This window comes from Macrosteles quadrilineatus, unplaced genomic scaffold (assembly GCF_028750875.1).
Source record: "Macrosteles quadrilineatus isolate MER2022 unplaced genomic scaffold, UCM_ALF_1.0 Scaffold_7__1_contigs__length_78375512, whole genome shotgun sequence".
Lineage (NCBI taxonomy): Eukaryota > Metazoa > Arthropoda > Insecta > Hemiptera > Cicadellidae > Macrosteles > Macrosteles quadrilineatus.
This window is the reverse complement of record NW_026542600.1, coordinates 34,207,097-34,234,819: the sequence shown is the minus strand read 5'-3', so window position 1 is coordinate 34,234,819 and position 27,723 is coordinate 34,207,097. Positions and strand designations below refer to the sequence as shown.

The following is a 27,723-nucleotide window of genomic DNA, read 5'->3' as shown; positions in this document are numbered from 1 at the left end:
TAAGCTCAAAGATCAACCATTTTGATAACCAACCAACTTACAATAAATACGATAATTAAGAAATAAATAAATATAAGCAACATGTAATATATTTAACATGTATTAGATTTTGATATGGTATAGCTTTTATCAATAACTAAATTTTGTGAATGGTCAATGTCACTGAAATGGAATTTTTTTAACTGCTATTGGGTAATCATCACACAATAAAATATTGTGCTCCAAGGGGAAAATAGTCAAACATCCATTTATATTTTCTCTGTAGATCAGCGAATAGGAAATTATGAAAATTCTTCTTTAATGGAAACACTGTTTATGCAACATCCAAACATGTGCATCCAATTTGATCTCAAAGGGAATAGGGATATGCAAACTGCATTGATAGGTGAAAATTAATACAAGCTTGTAACTCAGTTCAATATGGGGATAGTTAAGGTGAAGATTGTCTTAATTAGGATGGTATGTAGGGTGGCAGGTAGTGTGAGAGAGATAGAAAACTTGCACTACTATTCTTCCCTTACTTTGAATATGTATATTGTCATAAGATATATCGGTAATTGTTGTAGTCTGTCCATACTCAGAATATTTATATTAAATTATGTATGTCAGCAATTTTTTAGATCACTGTAGAAAATAACGAAAGCGATGGTGATGAGGAAGTTTTCTAATGTGCATCCCCATTCCACTGCCACTCTAACTGATTTGATCTACAAGCAATGCAGAAGTAATCTTCCATATTTGAACTGTTATGCATTTTTATGTTGCCAATTTTATCTGTCAACAAAAGTGTTGCAGTTTGGATAACAATAGAGAAACAAAACAGTGACAAAGAAGCAGCAGTCTCCAGATTTATAGAATCCTTTCCTTCCTGGGAAAGAAAGGATTACAGTATTAAATCCAAGGAAATAATGAGTTAATGAAAAAGTTATAAACAATAAATAAATAAATATAGGCTATGTGTTGTTCATCATAAATAAGTTGGTTTCTAAATAAATCTGTATGGTTCTCTTCATGGTTTGATTATTGTGTACGCGTGTACATTGTAAATACTGTTCACCAGTTCCATTGAATACAAATCTGTGATATTTTTGTCCACTTTTGTAGTGAAGAATCCCCTGAATGATACAGAGAAGTTCTGTTATGATAGGGCAAATTTCAGACACCATGTGTCAGTCACCAAGTCAAAATTCACTTTATAACTGATTGTTGTCTTGACTAAATACAAAGGTAAATTTCTTATTTTGTTAGATTATGAAATAAAATTGACTGTTTTAAATACAGTAGAACGCCGGTTAACCTAACTCGGGTTAACCGAAACCTGGGTTAACCAAAATATTTTGGTTAACCGGGGTTCTACTGTACTGTATTAAATTTTTTTATATTTATCAATTTTATTTTAATTTCAAACATCTTAAAATTATAATCTATGACTTGTCAGTGACCAGTAGACGCCCTCAAACAGTTACAATAAACTCTGTATAGCTTTTATTAGACAGACTTTTTTAATCCAAAAAGAAGACCTGTAATTTTTTATTTCTAAATAGAAGAACCCATACAGCTTAAGGTGGGTTCCAAACCACCAAGCATCTTGGCATTATAACATAGCTAAACCAACTTTAATCAACCACTCTTTAGTGATTGGCGGGATTCGAACCCAGGTCTTCTGAACAGATGTCCCACGTTTCAACTACTAGACGAGTCGCACCCCACCCTCAAAAAGTGATTTGTGTTTATAAATGTACCCTCATAGTCAACAATGTAGTATACAGCAACACATGAGAAAGTATAAATGTAGTGTATGTGTATATTAGAGTGAAAGATTTCTTTTGCTAACCCAACTCTTTCTTGTTCAATGCTCTCCAAAGCCTCTGCCCTTCTGATGACCTCTAGGATGATTTGTTGTTCTGTTTCGTCCAAAGCCACTGATTGTTGACGGTACGTCTGGTTGTGCTGTGTCTTCACTGACCACCCTGCCCCCACTCTGGCAACAGAAAAACACGTAAGAAGATATCTAGAACATCTGGAGTCGGAAGAAAGTATGAGTTTGCTAAGAGATTTTGGCCTTGATTTTAATTACAATGTAGGTCTTCCTCAGATTTCCTATAGCATCTGGAACAAATTTATTGACTGCCAGAGGATTTTGCTTTGACCTCTCATTTTTCTTAATTCTCTTAATTTGAACAAACCTATGTTGTCTAGCCTTCGCTCCAAGTATTGTCAAAGGCTATCAGAGTAAAACATGGTCACAATACCTAAAACTGTTTAATACTACAAAAAGGATTACATGGATCTGCAACTATAAAAATACATTTGGAATTTGTGGAAATAAAGAAAAATAAACACACTTTTTTCTAGATAGAGAACTAGGAGTTTAAGATTGGCTGTGATTGCTGGAACCACTATGTCGGTTAAGTAATTTGCAAGTGAAATTTTTTAAATTCTATATCGCTTTAACATTTTATTCTAATTATAAGATTAATAATATTTATAGCAACCATTAAACATAGCATTTTGTAATATGCTGAATTTTACTAGAAGAACTGAGACACTAGAACTAAAAAATATCATCATAAATCAGTTATAAATTACAATAAATACAATATCTAATTTAAATTCTAAACATGATATGTCACTATTATTTAAAAATCCTTCCTGAGTGTAGAATGGTTTATATTTTTTAAAGTGAGTAATTTGTCTTTTAAATTGCTTTAAAGGCAGTTTATGAAAACAATTGGGTAGCTTGTTAAAAGAACATATTATATTTTATGTAAAATAGCTATTTAAAGATTTTGAAAGTTAGATTAAAGGTGTGACAAAGTTATTTTTGTGCCTCGTGTTGTATATATGAGAATAGCTGTGACATTTTATGGGTTGTTTTTATATAGATTAAGTTACAAAGAATGTACATATATATGACAGGATTAGCAAATTTGAATTAGAAAAGTGCTCTTTGCATTATTCTTGATCTTGAAATACTAGCTTTGTTTTAAGGGCCTTCTTTTTTCATTATTATTCATTAGTTTAATATGTAAAATAGTCTAATAGTACAAATAGTGTTTAAAATATTTCACTGTCACTGTCAGCATTTTCAACCAAGGAATGTTCGAGTTGTAGAGAAAGTTGTCTTCAGGGCCAATGGTAAAAAATGACAACTGTCTCTCGTACTCAAGTGACAGTGAAACATTCCAATTTTATGAGTAAAGTGTAGTGTTTTTGTGCCAGATTGGACTCTTACCCATTCTGGTAAACCTTCCTTCAACACAAAACCCCAAAACTGTGTTGGTTGGTTGTAATCCAAGTAAAGTTGACAGTATTTGTAAATACTTACTTGGCAAGTAGGGCTAGACCCCTGTCGTTTGGACAGACCCATTTTGAGTCTTTGCGTGCACTGTCTAGGTCAACCATGTTGTTCACAAAAATCTCATTTTTGATCCTGCAACACAAAGATATACCTGAAATTGGTGGATCAGTATAAAGTTATAAGCTTAAATAATTAGTGGTCAGTCTATGACTCTCCTAAGTTTATCTGTATTGTTCTTTCTTGGAAAACTATTGAGTCAGAGTCAAAAGTAATGTTGAAAGGGACGAGTGTCTCGAAGTATGTGGCACTACCGACTGAGCCACAGACTTACCATTTAAAATTATTGAGTGCATCGTCTTTTGAATGGTAAATTAACTTGTTGCATTTGATGAATTCCCTAAGTATAATGAATATGAATTAACTTAATTATAAGTGTTTAAAAAAAGAATACATCTAATATGTGAACCTTTTATGCTTTCAGATACTATTTTGAGATGAATTTTAAGAAACAGAAAAGTTAATAACCATCAAAATTATTTAAATTATTTGGTATAAAATAGGATTTCTTTTGTTAAGTAATTTTAATTTGTGAACTGTTTATTAAAATCATAGCTTATAGAAGAAGACTGTCTACTCCTTTAATCTATGCTAAAATTACAGTAAAACAAACACTTTATGGGAAGATATAGGTATTTAAACTTCAGATAGTAATACAAATGTTAAAGTATTAATATTCCAGGAAATAATGTACAAAGGGAAAATGAAATATCATCACTATCAGTAAAATTAAGTATCTTTGAAGTAAAATATGTTTAGGCATTCACAATCAACTGTGACATAAAAATAGGAATGAAATTGACCAACTCACATTACATACCTCATGTATGTACCATTCTAAGCAATTAAAAAGTCTATTATGCTTTCTTTAGCACTGAACAAACTAAATTACTCAAACACACTGTTTTCATTTCATCAGGAAACTCAGAAAACTGAAAATGTCATGGGGAAATAAATCAAATTATGTAAATGACGACATAAAATTTGTGTTTAAAGTGAAAAAGAGATGAACCACTCAATCATTTATCTAATTATAATATTATTTGCATGGATATATCATATACCACAGAATATGACTTCTTTCAGTTTACTGTCCAAAAATCAATGATCATTATTTTCAAACATCATAAAGTTGAAATTATATTATTTTTTTTTTATTTAATACAAATTTATACAACTATTATGTCATGTATGAGCATTGACAATGATAATATGATAAAATTACCAATATGGTTTTGGCAATGGCAGGCATATAAATATTAAGAAACTTTTAGCTAAAACTTATTGTATCTATATAGATATACATGAAATTAAATTAAAATGCTTGATTTTATTGAGGCTAATTTAGGACCTTAAGGTATCTTTTCTTAATTTCAACCTCTCAAAAAAGATTAAATATCATTAGCAATGTAAGGTAAAATGATAAAATTGTTTTAAGTTACTTTTATTTCCCTAACATTCAGTCACACACAAACATTCTCTATGGCAAGTATAAGTTTCTAAAATTATTTTTCTTTTTAACTCATATTTTTAGTTAAAAGGTAGACTGAAAGGAAAAGAACCATGAGATCGCTATGTTTACAGTATTTTCATTCACTCATTATAAAGAGGAAGGATTAAATTCAAGGAATCTGTTGTAAAAGTAGCAAAAGTTTAAATTGATTAGTGAGAACCATTTTATCATATGATAAATAAACTATTTTAATTTTTGTATATATCTCAAAAACATAAAGATCACGTTTATTTTGAAACAAAGTGAAAGCAGGTAAAATTTCAACATTTCACAAAAGCTGTCAAATTATATTGGCAAAGATGTCATACTAGGTGACAAGACTGTCAAAAGCAGACTTTGTTGTAACAAAGGACATCAAAATGTTTATCAATATATGAACACATCCAAGAACCCTAATATAGATCCGCTTCGTAGGATAAATGACAGAAGAGCTAGTACCGCTTTAGTGAAAGGTTTTATTTTTTTTATATTTCTTTTAAAAAGGTTTCTATTAAATCTTTAAGTCATTTTGCTCACATGACCGCTTGGATGTTTCAATTTCTCTGTTAGCCTATTTTATAGCCACGGCTCAGAACATGTGTGATTAAACTTTTTAAAGGTTTTTTATCATTGCTTAAAATATTTTAACACATGTATACCTAACAAAATATGCATTTTAAGATGTTTTATCTTCTGTGGGGATTTTACTTTCCTTCTTTAATCTTTCCTGAATTCTTAAAAGTTTGTTAAATCTTTTCACTCAGTTAAAGATGTTAAAATTAACATATTTATGCGTTAAAATTAACGCAAGGAAAAATAATGTGTCACTCTTATTTTGATTGAGGTGGCAATTTTAATAGGTGAGATTGGCATTTAAATACTGGGCGGTACATATAATTTGTTTAGCTACAAACAACTTTCGAAAACCTCTAAACAAGTTCTAAATACTGTGTTGGAATATACTTTTGAAATACAGTATTAAAACATTATCTTTTGTGTTTAAAAGTTGATGAAATAGAGAGACCATGTTTAAATAAAATGATAACAAAAACATTTCTCCAATGAATAGTTTGATTTCATTGTATGACTCTTTCAAGGTTTTTGTTTTTATATCTGCTTGATGTCTGATCCAACACCAAAAATAAGTTGAAATTGAACCAACCTTACTTGGATGTAATCATTGACTATAAACACTAATATATAATAGTGTATATATAGCCAATGATGTAATGCACTTTACTCAATTGTTTAGACGTATTCAAAAGGTAGGTGCAATTATTGGAAGTATAAACGGGACAAACAGATTATTATTATTGTGGTGTGAAGTATCTAAACTATGGAACACATAGTTTGACTGCATTACCAGCAGAATTGAACAAAATGTCCGCACATGTGAGGCAGGGAATGATTGTTTTTACTGTCTTTGATCAAGTTCTCTTAATTTTTATTTTACATACCTACATATAATTTTACTTTTAAAAATACATTTTTTACCTGATGCTGATATACTGTTCCATTAGCATTAATTTTGAAATTTACCATGGCGGATGATAAGAAAGCCAAACAGTACATATAATGCATGAATTGCACTACATACAATTAAAAAAGATAATTTATTAGTTGGTTAGAAAACAAATCCGATTTCCACTTATCAATAAACATATCATAGAAGTAACATTCAGAAAGAACAAAGAGGGGAGGAGGATGCCAGACCAGTTCTGATGTAGATCAGAGTAAGGGGTCGTTAGGGGTCATCACAGAAACCATAACTGCAGACACTCCAACTGTAGACATCCAAACTGTAGACAATCAAACTGCATAGAAACACAACCAGTAGACACCCAAACTGTAGACAATCAAACTGCATAGAAACACAACCAGTAGACACCCAAACTGTAGACAATCAAACTGCATAGATCTTGAACTGTAGAAACCCAAACTGTAGAGACCCAAGACCCAAACTGTCTAGACATCTAAACTGTAGACAATCAATCTGTATAGAAACACAACCAGTAGACACCCAAACTGTAGACAATCAAACTGCGTAGAACCTGAACCGTAGAGAGACAATCAATCTGTATAGAAACACAACCAGTAGAAACCCAAACTGTATACAATCAAAATGCGTAAACCTGAACTGTAGAAACCCAAACTGTCTAGACATCTAGACTGTAGACAATCAATCTATATGGATACACAGCCAGTAGACACCCAAACTGTAGACAATCAAACTGCGTAGAACCTGAACTGTTGAAACCCAAACCTTTGACTATTAATACAACAACTAGACATTCCATCCCCATGTTAAAATTGTAGCCAGGTTTTTAATAAAATTTGTCTTAGTTGATGTGAGCCACCTACAGATTGCGCTGATCTAAATTACTGATTTCAGCCGATGGCCTGATCAACATGATGGTTTTTACCAAGTCAAACAGATGGAATGACTTATTATGAGCTATAGCAACTGTTGTGACCCAGCAACTATGTCAGTAACAAAAAATAAGGTACAAAATAGAGTTTTAGACACTAGCGCAATCTGTGACTGGCTCACACAACTACATTCTTTTTTAGTAAAAAATTGGCGACAGCTGATCCATATAGATGGGATGTCTTCTTCTGTATCCAATAGTCAATGCCCAAACTGTAGAGACCCAAACTGTAGACACCCAAACTGTAGACAATCAAACTGAGTAGAACCTGAACTGTAGAAACCCAAACTGTAGACATCCAAACTGTAGATATTCAAACTGCGTAGAACCTGAACTGTAGAAAACCCAAACTGTAGACAATCAAACTGCATAGAAACACAACCAGTAGACACCCAGACTGTAGACAATCAAACTGTGTAGATCCTGAACTGTAGAAACCCAAACTGTATACACCCAAACTGTAGACAATCCAAACATGTAGACACCCTATGTATGTTTAAATGTAACCTCTATGTTCTCCTTCTCCGTGACTTAGTCAACTATAACATTTGTACAATACTCTTACTAAACCCGCACTAAAATATAAATTGTTGGAACCAGAAATAAACACAGTAAAAGATATTTGCATGACTAATTTCAGTACATAGTTAAAACTTTTTGTGAAATAATTTTTTGTGAAGAAATGTTTTATATTTAATGTACAATACTATCCTGATTTTTATCCTTTGTTTAAAGTTTTTTTTTCATAAAACTTTAATTTTGAGAAAGTGTAAACAGTATTTTAAATAAAATAGAAATGTAAAGTAATGATTTGGCAGGCAAGAAAATTCTGTGGTCATGGACAGATAAAATGTATGCTTTTAAAAATTTAAAGTATATCACTAAATAAAAGGTGTAGAATAAGTAAGTTTATATGAGGTAATTTTCTTCTTTTAGATGAACTGAATCGTAAATAAGTTTTTGTATGATTAAAATTGCAGTAAAATAAGTTAACAAAGTTTCATTGATGTATAAACACCATCAGGGATGATTTAGTTTATTCCAAACCCAACCAAATAAATATTTCTTTTCTTCTTCATGTCACAATAGTACACAATTTCATAAAGATCAGACCCATATACATTCTGGACTCGATGGTAATTTATACATGCGTGGAGGGAGATGGTGGGTTTTCCTCTAAGGAAAACTCATCGGAAATTTGTAAAAAGTTATTAATTTACTCCATTATTAAAACAACATTATTATGATGAACAATATCAATTATCTATGTATGAATATTTAAAAAATTATTATCTCTAATCCTTATTCAAACTAAATTATGAATAGTAATACACATTATGATCTTCAAATGTGCTTAATACTGTACGATTATTGAATTGAATTGAATTAACTGTTTAATTGTCTTAGCAAAATAAATAATAAATTGTTTAAATAAAAATAAGTAAAGGTGAGTTGGAAACCTGATAGGTCGGTGATGGTGCGGCAGCAAACTGAGGCTTGGAATGAAAGTAACTGAAATTTAACCAGAGTTGCGAGGGGAAGTGGGTGGCGATTGAGGGGGGGATGGTGGGGGGGGGGGGTGGAAAGTTAAGGCTCACACGCCACAGGAACACTTATTAAATGAATGATTCCCAATCAAGGGGTTTACAGAGGTCTTTACTTTGACAAATATGTCATCCCTTTTGCTCTAACACAAGTATAATCTTACTCGTAAGACATTTAATTTGAAAAGCGATTAGTGGGTAAAGAATTAATATTGTGATTGGAAGAAGTCATGTATTTCTGTGTAGGAATACTGTATTGTTCAAAAACACTTGTCAAAGATGCTTTTAATGGGAGTAAAATAACTAAATAAATACGAATCTAAATGTAATTTAAGGATTTTATGTTGACGAATGAATTGTTTTTAAACTATAAAGTTTTATTAATGGTTTAAGCATTTTTGACATTTTTTGTAAGGGACTGTCCATACCCAGGTCCAGCCTGGTATTATATTTCGTAATAAATTTATAGCTTATTGACAATTGGGCACAGAACAGGATTGAACTGGTGACCTTCAAATTTTAAGGGGAGACCTAAGCATAGATAACTCCCACACCGATTGAACCAAACAGATTGAATTTTTTGTCCATACTCCCTTAACTATACTCCCTAAACATACTCCCATAGATTAAACATACCCCCCTAAGGAGTATGTTTAATCTATGACTAAAGTCATTCATTGTTGAAAGATCACAAGTCACAAGATATTATATGTGTAAAAACTATCTCTACGATACATATTTTTTTAAACATACCACATTTTAGTAGGTAAATGTTTTTTAGTGTAAACAGTGTATATTATTTTTATTATTTATTTTGGCACAACTGAAACACAATAAAAGAAGAAGTGTGTTAAATTTGACTAAATATTGAGCTAGCTATAGTAATAAACTGAAATATAATTTGATTTCCTTGAGTTATGAGGTGTATTTATAAAGTACTTGATTATTTGGCACATGCACACAATATCCAAGCTATTATTAGTGATGTATACAAGGAGAATCCAGTAAAAATTAAATTAATTCCACTGCATTGTGTCTAGCCAATAATTCTGAAATATTGAAAATGCTATCTATAGATAACAAAGAAATTGATATTTGAGTTTTTTTTCTAGGATTATTAATCTATTCAGCTTTTAATACCAAGATATTGACTAAAGTAGCATATTAACTGCTATTCTTGTATCTATTTTTTTTTCTATCAGTCACCCATGTATGTATTTTGGTACAGTTACACAAAGAGAATAAACATTGTATGATTATTTACAAAATAAATTCCAGATTAAAGCAATCGTTGCGATTTTAATTACAAAACTTGAGTATTTATTTCCTTAAAGAGGTTTGAAATGGTTTTATGGAAAGACCACACCAAAAGTTTTTATGTTCTGAATCTATGAGAACAGAAGGTTATGAGTTGGCAAATGAACAAAATAAAATGATCTTTACACCATTTTATCTATCAAAACTCAAATAAAATGTTTGAAACATAAAAAAATTTAAATTTCATAAACAACCTCTTTCAATTTGATCTCAAAAAGACAATTGAACAAGTTTTCCAAGAGTTTGTAACTACGGAATCAACATTCTTTAAGCTCTTTTAGGTGTATCCAATAAGTTTGTTTCTTCCTTTCATAATGTAACAATAGATTATATTAAAATGAAGTGTACTTCTCATTAATGGATGAGAATTCACAGATAGAAATAGACTGTTAACCGGATAATAAACTTGGGTAATTTCATAACCGTATTGTTGGATTGACATCACAGGAAACGGATTACCCCCAGTGCCACCTATATCTCTGATGCTTATTGCATGCATGATTGGAATTGCCAATACAGTATACATGGGCTTTTCTCCAATTAGAAGGGAACTTGGTTGCAATTATTTTATTCATCTTAAAGAATTTTTTTTTATTACCATAGGAGATTAATGGTACAAATTTCATAACGTACAAAAAACTACCAAATTTAGAGGATTATTGGTTGAAGTTAACCCCTCATAGATGTTGGGTGGATATATCAAGTTAATAGATATTTTGTACGTGATCAATTGGCTGATTTATAGCAAAATAATAAATTATATATAATGAAGAATGGATAGTTTAAATTTAATTTTGAATCGGTTTAATTTTGAATTAGATTTAAAAATAACATTTAAAGAAGCTGAATCTACAGTTTTTATTGGTACTTGAATGAAGTTTAAACCTTTTATTTAAAGCTTTATTGGGAAGTAGTAGTCTACTTCCTGAACTATTCTATAAGGATGGAACAAATAAAATATACAACGTGCTTCAGTTCATAGTCATCATGGCAATAATACATCGAGGCCTCGATGCTTTTTTTAGGGTCCCTGGGAGCAAATTTTTTTTCTCAAATTTCAATGAATTTTAATCTGGATGATCCTGGATGACTCTCATTGGTCATTTGTCTCATTGGTGGAGTCATTGCGAACGGTGCTATTAGTGTTCCATTATGTGAGTTTTTTACGTTAAACCTTTTATAGATTATAGTGTTTTGTGATTTGTTATTATTTGCATGTTGTATCATGACTTGACTGCTATACAGTGCATATTTTTTGACTACTACCCTCTGTAGTGTATTCCAACTTAGGTTGGGCGTTTGTGTAGGTATTGTTAGTTGTAATGTGTTAGTTAAGTTTTTTTCACCTGAGGACGGGATCAGATTCCAGATTCCAAAACGTTGTGTATTGTTTTTTACATTCGTGATGGAAAATGTCCGCAATAAACCTTTGAACAACATTAACTCACCATCACCAACAATGAACTTCAAACAAAGAAACAATTCTAGGCAGGTCCCATGGTTGCTTAATTTGTATCCATTATACAATAATATTTTCTTTGAATTCTAAGAAATGTTTAAACGTTTTAAAACTAAATGATTATGGATTTTAAAATTTTGAAAATGTATAATGATTTCCAAACATAGGGGACAGAAAAGCTACTTCTACAGTTTAAAAAAATGTTTATTTATTACCTCTTAAATTTAAAACTCTTGATTTTAGTTACATTAGGAAATGTAACGAATCATTTAATAAAATTTTACCTCAATATCTAAACTTTAAAAAGGATTGTATTTTTTCCTTAATTTAAGCGTTTTTTGCACTAATTAAGTAATTTTAAATATTTGTATTATTAATGGGCATGACAGCAATCATACTGCCATCGCTTTTGGAAATAGTATTCCTTTATAAATACCAACTAACCTCTCTGAATACAATTTACATTATTTGATTATTAGTTTATGAAGAAATTAATGCTTTGTTTTGATTGTTGAATGGTCATATCAACTCAGCTCCTTACAGTTAGAACAAACTTACTTGTCTATGTATAAATCATTTTTATTCATTTCATTGATATTTTCATGCAGAACCCTTTCTGTTTTTCTTTTCTTACGTTTAATTTGTTTGTATTCTATGTCAGCTTGTATTTACAATAATATTGATGTTTTCTATGAACACCTAGGCTTGTTTTATTTTGTTAAACCTGATATTTTTCTATAATTGTCTTTGCCTGTTCAATATTAGTATTTAATGGCAGTCAGTGATTCAAACACTGATGATATCTAACACTGTAATGATATCTAACACTTTTTTACCTTTCATAGTTAAAAACCTTAAAATTATAAATGATTAAATTCTAACTAACTTATTATGTTAAAACAAACAGTTATGGCATGCAAAAAACATATTTGATCTGGTTTAATTTAATCAAGTTCAGAAACAAACTAACAAACTACAGTAGTACTAATAATGGTCCAAACAAAACCAGTCAAACCAATGCTTATATATAGAGCTAAAGAAAGGACAAACTAGAAATTAGTGTTCGTTACAACAACACAAATATAGAATGGGTATATAAATCGAGTAATGTTTCAATTACCCATTATACATTTACTAAATATTACTAAATAGCTACCTACTAAAACTGAGGTTAAATACATTTTGTGTTGAAAACACAGGAGGAATTTTCAGAAATATATGACATGTACCTGGTTGCAAAGGTTTACAAGAAGTTTATTTAAGATATGCTGTGATGTTTTATAGAGAAAAGCTCAGTCACCAGTCACCTATGTATAAGATTGTATTGATTTCTAAATAGCACAAAATACTCTGTAGCATACAATATTCCTGGAACACCATTGTGCAGCATTGGATTCTTTGTAGAGTCTATTTAAATATTATTATCTATTTCCAAATATAAAGAATCTACAAATACTGTGTATGGAACATTGAGGAGTTCATAAATCATTACTTTTTCGCTTTTGCAAATTCAGATCACCATAGTGGAAGGAAAGTATGGGCCTAGCGTAGGGCCTACTTTTTTGTATAGCCTTACTTTTTCATGTTCCCAGAAGCCAAAAAACACCACCTGTTCGAATTTGTATGAACACAAATTTATGTAGACACCATGAACTCTTGTGAATATTCTTCAATTGTGATCGAATTTTGATCAAGCTTGCAAAGAAACATCTCTAAGTTTAAGCCCATAAGTCGGTGGTTCTGACCATGGGAAAAGAGAGTTTACAATGTTATTGTATCTATAAAATGGGTTGTGTGCCTGTTTTGGCTTTAAACACATTTTTTATTTTGTGAAATATTTTGTAACCCTTCTATTATCATTCTACGCCTAAGCAGTACTGTACTGAGATATTTTAAGTATTAAACACAGTACAGTGTCTCCGATGTTACCCCTATGGATTATAAATGTATTGATTACATTTTCTAGTTTGAGGATATATATTTTTTTTTATTTCTAGGTTTGTTTATTACATACTTTACTTTAAAAACCAAACAATAACAAAATACTGTATGTGGGAGTTCTTTGTAACAACAAATCTAAGAGAACAATTTTGTCTCTGGGTTTGAACCTGTTAAGTATTTGGGCCTATTGAAAAAATTAATGGTATACAATACATGGTTAGTAAATGTAAAAACTCCTTACGCAAAAATAATTGTTGAGTCCCTGTAAATCAAGTTGAACAATAAAAATAAGGATAAAATCATATTTCATGGACAAAAATAATTGTTGTACAGGTTAAAAAATATCCCATTTATTATTTTTTTTTAATGCATGGTACCATTTACCAAAAACTATTTATTTAATGTTTGATTAAAATGAATGATTAATCATCTATTCCACATTTAAATATAGTAATATACACTATGTAAATTGTATATTAATTATTCAATATTAACAGTACATAGTATACTCATATGTAAACACTAAACAGATATTGTATATATATATATATATATATATATATACATTATACACTGTATAAAGTATATTATTGACTTGAGCTGGAAACATGTAACCCACTTAAGACCCCCTGCTTGACTTCCATTAATACAATGGACTGATACACCCAGCAAAATTGCTTTAACTGTTTCAACTCAATCTTCAATACAGATAAAAGACACTATGGAATAAATGTCTTCATTTTTTTTCGCATAGCCTACTTATTAGCAAATTTTTCATATAGGGAATAAGCTATTACCATAGTACCACCCAGTAACAGATTTGTTATATATGTATCACATGGTAAGACCTGGAGCCGGGACCAATTTACTTCTTCATTTTGAGGTCCCTAGGGGCCAGGAACACCATCCATTCTAATTTATATATATAGGCCTATATATATGTGTGTGTGTCCCTTAGCACGATAACTTGGGCGAAAATGATCCGATTTTGATTAAATTTGGTATAAATGTGGAAACCTAAATTTATTTTATTCGAACGAGTTTGCGAACCAGCATGATCGGACTAAGGGAACGAGGGTTTATAGAGGGTTTTATCGAGTTAAAATTGGGTTTTCCCATTTTTTACCCTAAAAACATCAAAGTTTACAATTACTTTCCAAACCATTTTGTAGAGCTAAAAAAACAATTATTTAGTATATTGAAGCGTCATTATGAGCTTAATGTTAAAAAGAAAATTCCAAAAAATTGTGAATTTAAATTTTATGTTTTTTTCCAAATGTTATTCTTATGGAGAATAGTAAACTGTTGTATTTTGCTTGTTTATGAACATATTTTGATTAAATTTGTAAATTGTTTTTATTTCATAATAAACTACATACCGAATTGTTTCACAAAAAACACTTTTTAGCCCTCCCTGTTGCAGCAAACCTTAGTACTCATTAAACTAATGTTATTTAAATAGGGAATGAATGTAATATTTTTGAGGAGATATTTTAGTGTAAATACAATCTTGCAACTGGAATTCACTTAGTCTGCAGGTTTGCTGAGCGGGGTTATTTATTATCTATACAAAAAAACATTTAAGCAGCAGCATATAACTGCTTGTGATTTATTGAGCTCCAATTAATCCAGAATTTTTTTTAAAGTGCTTGTTTAGCATTCAAAATTACTATTATAACTTGTTTATATGTATTAGCTTAAATAGTTAATCTTGTCTATTATTGAATGGAAACTTCTTTATTACTTACAAAATAAAATAACAATTTCACTAACACTGAGTTTTACCATGGAAATTAAGTAAATTGTCTTTTGAATCATCCCCATGTATTATGGAGGGAATTCTCATGAATGTTCCAAACCCTTTACCCGTAATATGTCATAAACGACTCCCTCCCTGACCAAATAATAGCTCTTTGGTAAAATTCTGCATACAACTATAACCAAGCTAATTTCGCTTGAATGTAGACTTTGTTTGGGTTTTTTTATTAACGAAAAAACCAATCTAGTTAAAAGCAAGGAACAATCTCTTAAGATTGGGACCATTGAGTTAGCTTTTTAACAAATGAGTTCGGGTTTCTTGGTGATCAGCACATACACAAAATTTATTTTAATTTGATTTGACAGATCAAACATTAACAGCTGCCCCATTTAATTAGTATCAACTTACTAAATTGTGTGTTTTGTTCAGATAAGAATTGGTGTGTAATATGTTTCAAAAATATATAATTTTCATCTAGGCCTACCGACAGGTAATTTAATTACTTACAGTTTAAATTGATTGACTAAAGCTCCAATCTGGCAACATATTTTGAAACATCGAATCAACCTATCAAGAAACAATAATTCCCCATTGGCCTATTCAAAATTTTTCAAATTTTCAGAGCTTACACTTGAAGTAGTATAACATTTTCAACATTTCTCACTTAACAAATAAAAGTCGGTGTCTAGAATTCCAAAGTTACTGACGTTGAGAGCACATCACACTTCTGGATTTATAGATCAACTTTTGGACAGAAAATCAAACAGGTTTCTCAGCAATTGTGGTGGCCTCAGATTTGTCCACTATATGTTTTGATATTTTACTACTAACTTTTTCTTTTATGATTTTCGTTTTTACTGTTCAAAGTAAAAGAAACATGATTTTTTAACATATCATATTTTTACAGTTTATATTTTTTTTTAATTATGTGCATTATTGTTATTAAATAGGATGAAGTATAAAGTATACCACATTATTCTTACAAATTAAAAGGACGTTCTTTACAGTTTTCAATTTGTTTATGTTAGGTCTGTAAAACAAAGATTATTTCATTTTATTACGTCCATACTTTTAAGATGTGTTAATTAAATGGTAGGCCTACACATTACTTAGAAGTATGAATTGTGTAGTAACCACCACTCTTTTGATTTAAATTACAGAAAAATTGAGTAAAAGATATAATATGTTGTGTTTTATTTTAGCTACGTAAGGTTGTTTCACCTACAATTGTATATGAATATGAAATGCCTTTTTGTAAAGTAAGGAATAGCTGAAAAGCTTAAAAAAATTCAGCCCAAATTGGTCTATGGCACACTGACGTGGCTTAAAAAATTGGTTAAAAATAAGCTATACCACGGACCAATTTATATACTGTCCTGTACGTTTTATACACAACTGGTGAAAAATAATTTGTATATTTGAACGTAGTCTTCTTTGTTCTTGTTTTAATATTCTCATTTAGAGCCTTTGCAATACATCGGAGACAACTTTAGTTTGATTCTTTTAAGATAACAATCCGTTTATTGGACGTCAATGATTGGAAAAGCTACAAACCCAATCAATGAATAATGATAATAAGCCTATTGCAACACCGTTAAACGGAAAGCATTCGTTACAAAACATGTTATCATTGAGTCGTAAATGTTCAGCTAATGTAAATAGTCTAATAAATTAAGGTTGTCAGATGTTGTTGTCCGATGTCGCATATTAAAAAATATGCGAATTCCTTTTAATCTAGCCTAAATACTGTTCCAGTTTCATGTGTTTACGAAAGAGATTAAACCTTTATCCATAGCCTAATACATGGAAGATGTTAAAAATACTGATCTAAATATTTGTCGAAAGAATAAAATCATTTGCTTTCAATAATCAAGCAGCCCTATAGCAGAGGTCGACGACTTGTTTCTCCACTTGCAGGCCGCTAGGACGCCATAACCACAAACTTCCGTTCTGATAAGTGTACAATTTACACTTGCATTGATTATTGCTCACATATAGCTTAGTGAAAGAGCTCTTCTTTTCTACGCTGCACAATACAATGCTTTCAAATAGGTGTTATGTTAATAACTGTTGATTAAACTATAAAATACACGTTGCAAAAATGTTACGAATGATCTTTGGATGTATTTTACAATAATAAAAACAATAAAATGGATATGTAAAGACGTACAAGAGACCCTATCGTTGCACGTGCCCCACCACATACTCACAATTACTTACATACTTACTCCACACTTACACTTAATACACTTATACTTACTTACATACTTTCATAGTATACTCTTCTTATACATGTATATTGTGTGCCGTTTGGGGTAACGACACACTTCAAACTAAGAGAATTTTCAAATCACAAACACTATTAAATTCCTCAATGTATGTCAACTATATGTAAATATAGTCTACGGTCAAATTAGTGTTAATATTTCTTACTATTGTTTTTTTCGACGTCTGTTTCTTTCTGGCCCACCCTCTTGATCACAGTTTCACAGACTTTGACAATAAAGAAGAAGAAAATTAGCATTCAAGCGTTCATTGATTAATTACACGGTCACTGAATGATATTGGTTCCAAAATAACTTGGTCCACAGGTGTGAGTTTGACATTAATCTAACCCTAACCTAAAAATCAAATTTAGAACAGCCAAGATAATCTGTTTAGTCGGTTATCGAATTTTCTGCTTTAAGTTTATTTGCTCGTAGTTTATTCATGCGTGTAACCTAGATTAGCACTAGCGGATAGAAAAACTACCATCTTTGGAAAATAAATGTATAAATAAAATACATTACTGACATACTGCTTTGCGACAGCAAATATACAAAACACCACATCACAAGTATTCCACCATGTAAAAAATACACAGAATGTAGAAATACAGCATTTCGAATGCAATTAATAATATCACAGAATACATGAGTGGCTCCCCTTTAATTTCTTATAATACCCATTAAAATTCATTATATAGACAACTAAGATCGTGAAGTAAAATATAAGAATACAATACAAACATGTTTATTTTAAGAATAGAGTAGGTAATGTGATTGCGCTATAAGAATGAATACTAAATAAAAATATATAACTTGTTTACAATACAATATTTTCACCAATCTTATGACGAAATATAGTTTTTAACTTTAAATTGACTGACGCATAAAATAACCTGGTTCTGTGAATTAGTTCATATTTACGAGGCATGTTTTTTAAGTAAGTACCGTTTTTAAATTTCTTCGTTGCAGTGCTGCGATTGGCATTTTGGACACTTTCGCTGTATATATGCATCTATTGGCAAGCCCTAGCCGGAAATTCGACAACAATCGGCCGTGTTTACATCCGGTATCGAGCATTCAAAATGGTGCCGCCAATTGAGACTGCCGCCGACTGTGAATTGCGCGCTGTAATTAGAGTTTTAAGAGCTAAAGGTGTGAATGCCATTGAAATTTATCGACAGATTAGTGAGGTGTATGGCGAGAACATTTATGAGTGACGGAATGGTACACAAGTGGGTAAGGGCATCTAAAGACGGCCCCACCAACGTTCATCATGAGCAACGCACTGGGCAGCGTCACTGTCCAAAGTACCCAGTGCGTTGCTCATCATGAACGTTGGTGGGGCCGTCTTTAGATGCCCTTACCCACTTGTGTACCATTCCGTCACTCATAAATGTTCTCGCCATACACCTCACTAAGCTGTTGACAAATTTCAATGACTTTCACACCTTTAGAACATAAAAATCTAATTACAGCGCGCACTTCACAGTCGGCGGCAGTCTCAATTGGCGGCACCATTTTGAATGCTCGATACCGGATGTAAACACGGCCGATTGTTGTCGAATTTCCGGCTAGGGCTTGCCAATAGATGCACATATACAGCGCAAATGTCCAAAATGCCAATCGCAGCGCTGGAACGGAGAAGTTTAAGAACGGTACTTACTTAAAAAACATGCCTCGTAAATAAGTTAATTTTAAACTTAAATGCAACTACAAACTTGTTTATCACTAATATAAACGATTCGTATGTCTACCCGTTTCAAACGTGCAAAGCTAAAGTATCCAGTAATGAGATCTATACAAGTCAGTAGTTTAGAGCCGAGGTTAGTTAAGTAAAGCAGCGCGTTATTTCACTCTATAATATTTAAAATCACAAATCTTTAACATTAATTTATTTGAGACGTGGGAAACAGCTAACCGACCAGACAAATTTATGTATAGGCCTAAATCAAACAAATCATACTCTTCATGTGAATAATATATGTTGTTACACAAACATAATCTCTTTAATGACGTGATTCTTTTTTACTTGCGAGTTTATTTTGTTTGCAGCTATGAAATGACCAAGCCAAATAACTTTTAAGTAATATTTTTTATTAACTAATAGTATTAATGAATTAGTACAAAAACTCGACAAGTAATTGTCAGTATGCCAAAGGGAAGAAGAATAGGTCTCGAAAACAGACGATGGCGGAGACACCCATCTAGAATGTCCAACAGAGTTTTAAAACAATATAAGAGGTCAGTAGATTGCTAAAACACAAATGCAGTGGTTTTATTGATGAGGAATATTAATACATCAAAGGGCATTAATTGGGAAAAGGCTCCAAGTGACCCAAAAATGCTCCAAGAGAATGGTTAAAAACTTAATAGAATGTTAAGTCCTAACTGAAACAAGTGAGGGAGGATATATTTTGATTCCGAAGATAAAAATGTGCCCGTCGGAAACAAACTTTACCTACCTTTAAAAATGGAAATATGCCGATTTCCGTTAGCTTTGGCATTTTCAATGACCATCAATAAAGCACAAGGCTGTCGGAGGGGGGGGGGGTCCTTACCCTATAATAAACCAGGATCCAGGCATGGGCAACTATTATGTTGCTTTGAGTTTTTTTTTGTCCTAGGACGCTAGGCACGAGCCCGGAATTGTTTTTCACATTACTTCAGGTTAGAGCTAGGGGTTACAGCATTATCACTTAGATAAAATCCATTGGTGATTTGGCGGGATTTGAACCCGGGACCCCAGGAACCGGTGTCCCGTGCTCTAACCCCTAGACCAGCTCGCTCCCCATGTTGCTTTAAGTAGGGCTACATCTTTTAATGGGATATTCATATTCATGACTGAAAATTCTGACCAGGCCATAAGCTTCTTGAAGGTGACTTCACGACTAAAATCGTAGTATTCAAGGAAGTACTTAAGTGATTAGTAGCATTTTTATGTCTTTCAAATATGCTACATATTGGTTTTATATAGTAAAATGTTTTATTAAATGTGTTTTAAAATATTAAAAAAAGCCACAACAAATTTGACAATTTATTAACTTACTAAATATAAGACACATACAACTAGAAAATGGCTGGACTGCTTACCTTCTAAGCCTTTATTTCTGTATTTTACTTTATTCATAGAGTCAATAAATAACACTATGAATTTGTTTTCTAAATTGAGCCGCATGGGTTCACTATAGTAATTAAAAACTGACATAACCACTCTGGATACTCAACGGCATAGTTTTTGTTAAGAATGAAGAGTTTATAATGTTTAGTTTTTATACTAAACTAAATTAGAATAAGTCTAAATACAGCAGCCAAGTCCAAACAAAATTTTATAATTTGAAACTCTTTTTAATCTCATATTAGCCTACTCAAATACCTTTTATTGTTTGCATCTGTAAATCGTTTTCGTCTTCAGTTTCTTCAGCCAAATTATCTTAGTGATGACCCACTCATTTGTTTAACAAACGTTTTTATACTGACGAGCGATCTTCATTGAAAATATAAATAACAACAGTAAAGTTCTAAAAATATTCATGATTATTAACATTAAATGTTAATTTTTATAAATGTTAATCAATTAAACAAATTTTTTCGAAGGCTATTTGTTAAATTTTGGAAATCCTTAGAGCCATTTTATAAACATTGTTCGCACAAACGTAACGCGTATAATAGTATATAGGGAGAGTCTATTTATAAATACAGGGTGGCTGAAAAGTAACTTACATCCCCCTTAACTTTTCAACCATTTGAGATATTTGAAATCTGTTTGCGGCAACCTTCTTAGATATGAAGGGCTGCAATAGTTATGGACAATTTTGAAAATTTTGCCCTTAGGGGTAGGGGGTAGGCCTAGTTCAAAATTTTCAAATAACAAGTATAGTCGAGTTTGGTATCATTTTACAGGTCTTGACGAAACATAAAAATTGACATAGATAAAACCAAATTCGGCCCACTAATAACAAAATGGCGCCCTAAAACGTTTCAAATCCAAATAACCACGAGTCTAGGCAAATTCAAATTATGATAGAAATTTACAAAACAAAGAGTTATTTAAACTGTTGAGGAAACGTATGTTTTAATTCTTTGATAAAACACACAGATTGTGTATTTACCTTCGTTTGAGAGACTTTGATTACAGTATTACCAATATAGTAACGCGATTGATCGTACTTCAACCAAAATATGGATGAATGGAATGAGATACCTTGTGTAATGTACCGTAACTTGGCACTGACGAAAACCAGCTATTTTTAGCCAGGACCAATTATTAAAATCCCGATGATCTAGGACAGCTGGGTCCAGTTTCGAACCATCAAAGAGCAAACTTTCTGAGGACTGAACCGGTAATTTAACTGAAAAAGTTGTGATTGTTTATGTTCGAATTTTTAGATTAATACAATAGGCCTTCTGCAACACTAATGTTAAATTAATTTATTAAAGGTGCATACAACCAATAAAGAGTTAAATAATTCTCCCAGGTAATCAACGAAAGGGATTTACATTGTTCTTCAGTTGCGAGCCGCTTACGAAGAAAATAAGAATAGGCTATTTTAAATTTAATGAGTTTTCTGAATTTTTATTTTTTTAATACAACACTACCCTATTGCAACGTCATAATTACAAGTATTGCAGTTGCATGACACAGGAGGTCTCGTCCATAAGTAAAAATCCAAACTTAGGGAAATGGTTCTATGGGTTAAAATAAAGAGGAAAATCAAATTTAATTTAACAATACCCTCGCCGCAGCAAACCTGCAGACTAAGCGAATTTCCATTTACCTGGCTGGATATCTACTAAAATATTCCCTAAAAATTGTCAGATTTATTTCTTATTTAAATAACTTTAATTTTAGGAAGTACTTAGGATTGCTGCTACAGGGAAGAAATTGAGTTGTATTTTTTATTGCAATGTTGATAGCTTAGTATTCATTAAACCAAATTTCCAAATTTGGTTTAAATATATCCATAAACAAGCAAACTACCTGAGTTTATTTATTCTCCATAAGAATAACGTGGGAATTTTAAATTTAGCATTTTTTTTTATTATCTCCGTAACCGTTGGGCACACAAGAACGCGTCAATATACAAAATTTCTTTTTTTAAGCTCTACAAAATGGTTTGGAGAGAAATTATGAAATTTTATGTTTTTCCAAAATGTGGAAAATCAATTTTTACCCCATAAAACCCTGTTCCCATAGTCCGATCATGCTGGTTCGCGATCTCGTTCGAATAAACGTAGGTTTACACGTTTCTACCAAATTTCACCAAAATCGGATCATTTTTGCTCGAGTTATCGCACTAACGGACACATATATAAATATAAATATATATAAATAGGTATAAATAAATAAATAAATATATATATATATATGAATTTAAACGGACACTCTCTGTTTTTGGCCTCTGGGGACCTCAAAACTAAAAAGTAAAACGGTCCCGGGTCCAAGTCTTACCATGAGACCTGCCGTAATAGCTTATTCCCTATATGGGAAATTCGCTAAAAATGGGTGATTTTATTATCAAAACCAAGGACATTTTTATTCAGCATTTGAAATTGTCTATCAAACAACACCAAGCTCAAAAATATCGAATGAAAAATAGCTCTAATACAGTACTACGATATTTAGTTTTTAAATATGCCAACAAGATGTGCAACCTGACTGACAGCTTAGCTTTATTCTACCTCATTTTACTGAGAAAAAAATCGTAATACTTCAGCTATTTTCATTTGATATTATTAGATTCAGTCATTTTATTGCAATTTAAATCATAAATATTAAAATTACTGAACATCTTTATAATAATAAATTAATTGTTGTTATTAATTTATTGAATTAAACCAAGCTAATTGTTTTAACATAAGTCTCTACTACCTAAACATGCACGGTATTACCAAGTTTCATAAAGATCGATTAAAACTATCCAGGATAACAATGTTTATACAGAATAAAAATACAAAATGGTGAATATCTGCTTTACGAACGATTTTGGAAAAAAGTTTTGATTTTCTCTTTATTTTGACTCATTGAACCATTTCTCTGAGTTTGGCTGTTTACTTACGGAACACCCTATACAGGTTTACTGATGGTCTGATGGACGACGACATGTTCAAGCAGACAAAGTTCTATCAGAGAGTTAATTCTGTTTAGTTTTCTATACAGGTGAGTTCCGAACCCCTGGGTCACAGTAACCTACATACGTTAATTAGCTAACAAATATTGAAGATTGTATGGAATTGAACTACGGGACGAAAGTCCTACTTTATAATATATAGAGTGCTGGTATGATGCAATAACCGAGAGGAAATTTAACTATAATAATACTACGAAACACTTATATTAAAAATTGTATTTTCTAAAAGTCTCAGTAAAAAGCCATGATGTGTAAAAATCTCTGTTTTATGTAGACTTAAATATTTAAAAGTAATCTATTTAGAAAAGCTCTCTTGGCTAGGGGTTCTCCTTCTTCAATTTAAAACTACGTATGAAATTTTAAATCACATTCGTTCTATTTCGACAACACGGTAAGAGGTTACAGTGCGGTTAAATACAAAGTAATAAAGGGGCATTATTCGCAAAAACAATAGCTCATCCGTTTAAAATTCTCTGAATCCAATAATGACTCAAAATCACGTTCTATTATTATTGATTACCAGAATTCATTTTTATGTTTTTACGACCGTTATTCATAATCGATTCCACTAAAAGCTTTTGTTGTTAATAGCATTCGCTTAAATATTCGACGATTAGTTGGGATGGTGTGTATTTTTGCGATATTTTACTCAACGGCAACATTGAACTTTCTGTCGGGCGTTGAAATGAAGAGGGAAAATGTAACAGTAACTCGTACCACACTGAGAATATTAAAATAAAATCTGTGTGATTTTTTATTGCAATGTTGATAGCTTAGTATGAAATAAATCAAATTTCCAAATTTGGTTAAAATATATCCATAAACAAGCAAACTACAACAGTTTATTTATTCCCCATAAGAATAACATGGTAATTTTTAATTTACATTTTTTTTTTATTATCTCCGTAACCATAGGGCATACAACAACGCTTTAATATACAAAATTATTTCTTTTTTAAGCTCTACAAAATGGTTTGGAGAGAAATTATGAAACTTTGTGTTTTTAGGGTCGAAAATGGAAAAATCAATTTTCACCCCATAAAACCCCGTTCCCATAGTCCGATTATACTGGTTCGCGAACTCGTTCGAATAAACGTAGGTTTACAAGTTTGTACCAAATTTCATCAAAATCGGATCTTTTTTGCTCGAGTTATCGCACTAACGGACACATATATAAATATTTATATATATACCGTATATGAATTTGAACGGATGGTGCTTTTGGCCTCTGGGGACCTCAAAACAAAAAAGTAAATCGGTCCCGGGTCTAGGTCTTACCATGAGACCTGCGGTAGATTTTTCCTTATGGGGTATCGATCTTAATGCCTGAACGTTTGGCAATGTTTAGAACAGGTTACTTAACTTTTCCTACAGTTACCTAACAATGTACATGTTCTCTCACTGATTTGAGAAAGCAAAGTGGCCAATTCGCTCATCAGTGAGACAATGTTAACACTCTAATTACTTTGTCTCACTCCAGAATTTGCAACGTGAAGGCACGAAATAGTAAGCGCATAACATGCAGACAAGGTCGTATGCGCGCGAAATACGTTGGCAGCACTGGCTGTAAATCAGCTGGTTAGCTGTTGTACTGTTGTTGATCGTGTTGATCATTAAATGTCATATAAAAATTTCACTTCTGTATAAAAATATGTCACGTTTCTTTACTAATTTATTTGTTTTATTGTAACTGTAGGAAAAATATAATGTGCAACTCGAGTGCAAAGTGCAATTGCCTCACTCGAGAAACCATTCCTCACTCGCCTGGCTCGTGAGTAAGGATTTCTGTCGAGTGAGTCAATTGCTCACTAGCTTCACCAATAACTATAGTTCGCTATTTAAACCCAACCTATCAGTTAGTACAATTACCCATCCAAACATAAACATCACAATTCACTGTATTAAGACGCTGCTCTCTATTATTGAAATACAATCAGCTGATTAGAACGAAACAATTAGAAGTAAGTTAAGTGTATGATTTCAAACCCGTCTATATTTTACGTCTGCGTCGTGCTTGAATATTTGTCGTCAAAAAGAAACATTTAATTTAATTTTTTTAAATAACTATGCGTATGACATGACGTTCGTTTGAAAAAAGAAAATGTAGTTTTCATCCACGGTTGTTTTTTAATCAATTAAAATCATAGGAGAACATTAAAATATACTATAAAATGTTATTAGTGTTGTTTAGTGGAGATAACTGAAACTAGGCACTTGGTGGAGGTTCATTATTATCTTTAGTCCTCGGAAAAAAATACTCGAAAGTTATCATTACAATTTAATAACTTTGCAGCTTAAACGAATAGAACTATTCTAAGAACAATTATTTGTTTCTTATTGGTATTGATTCACATTTATTAAATTATTGGCACTTCCCTTATCTCGAATTAATATTATTATTTTTTAGATATGATTTTGTGCAGTATAATTGACCAATTAACAGTTGTAAACTACCCTCGAATCAGTGGCATAACAAATACATATACCCATATATTACATTTTAAAATAATTAATACATAAATACATTTTTGAGAAAAGTGCATTATAAAAACAATCGTACTTTAAAAAATCTCCGAGTGAATTAATACTGTTAAAATATTCCACTTGTAATACGTATATAAAAAGTAAACTACACTCGAATAATTGACATAATAAATATATAGACCCTTATATTACATTTTGTATAATATTAATATGTATTATGATGTATAATACCATTCACTCCATTCTCCATTATCTGACAAAAACAACACCACAAATTATCAGATCTATTTGTCAGTTCCGAGTGGATTTTAGGAGTAAAATGTTTTAATTCAGTGTGCCGTACTTGAATTTGCATACGAAAGTCTATAAATAAACTTGCGTAATCTGTTGTATTTATGTTGCACGTACTGTGCAACACATCCGTTGTACGCTGCAATTATCTCTTACTGATATTGACACTCTATTGTTATTACATGTTTTCATGTGTCAACGATCTTCTCCATCAAATTAAGCAGTTGCTATTTTATACGGTATTTAAAACAGACCCACCGTGAATCTCTAAGCACAAAGTCGTCGTGTTGTTTACAGGTGTACACAGATTGTGGAGGCCTATACGTATCACCCGATAAGATGTTGCCATTTGCAATCGTCATCTATAGTAGATACATCGGAAGTGTACTGTACAGTTTAAAGCTATTGCTAGACGATATTGCGTTCGTATTTTATCACAAGCATAAATACAGATATTACTTACGAGTTAATGTGAGCACATGGAGGGAACCGCCTGTTGCTTATGTGTCGCGCGCATCCCCGTCGCGCATGTCGATATCGGTATCGCATTACGGTCTTATTATCACCGCTTGGCGCTTGGCTGAGGCCGAGCTGTAAGCGTGGGCGATGTGCGTCCTTCTGGTTTCACTGAAGCAGCTGTGATGGGTCCCTGCTTTTGTATTGTAAGCCACTTGAATATTAGGAAATTTTGGGGATTTAGAAGGATTTTGTTGATAGCAGAACCTCCATCCTTAATCAACCGCTTAAATTAAACGCACGGGTAAAAATAGTGGTCGGTTTATCCGCCCTGAATTTAGAAACTGGTTGGTTTGATTAACGTTTTTATGTTGGAATCTAGAGACTTCCTCTCCAATCCTTATCACAGTAATAATAAACAGAATGGTGGTGTCCGCGCAAGTATATTTTTTAACAATCACAAGGGAATCCCGGATGTATAATCCCGCCCCTGTCCCAATTAATATAATAGTAGTTGTTATGTCCACGACCACACTGAATTTAAACCTGTTATAACCTTTTCCATGAATCTAGACATCCGGTCCCATCCTTATCACAATAAAAAAATAGAACGAGTCCGTGCTAGAATAGTTTTGTTATGAACCAACGTCGATCGATTGTGAACCACACGGTAAATGAAATGTAGTAAATTTTAAGAGCGTGGTTTGTTACTTTTTGATACGCGAACCCAGCAACCCATTACATCGCTGCCTTGCTATATAGATTTACTAGTACTGACTTGAACCATTCGGTTGGTGT

The 27,723-nt window shown here is 31.8% G+C and overlaps 1 protein-coding gene across 2 annotated transcripts in view; it reads right to left on the bottom strand.

Moving 5' to 3' along the window:
- Nucleotides 1–26,960, bottom strand: part of LOC128998193 (rabphilin-3A) — a 65,715-nt gene extending 38,755 nt beyond the window's left edge. For both annotated transcript variants that reach the window (XM_054424212.1, XM_054424213.1), the window contains exons 1-3: nt 26,933–26,960; nt 3,329–3,433; nt 1,835–1,981 (exon numbers count right to left, since the gene is read on the bottom strand). In XM_054424212.1, coding sequence (XP_054280187.1) covers nt 1,835–1,981; nt 3,329–3,405 — 224 coding nt within the window. In that variant the 5' untranslated portion in view covers nt 3,406–3,433; nt 26,933–26,960. The remainder of the gene's footprint in view (nt 1–1,834; nt 1,982–3,328; nt 3,434–26,932) is intronic.
- Between the last annotated feature and the right edge of the window lie 763 nt (nt 26,961–27,723).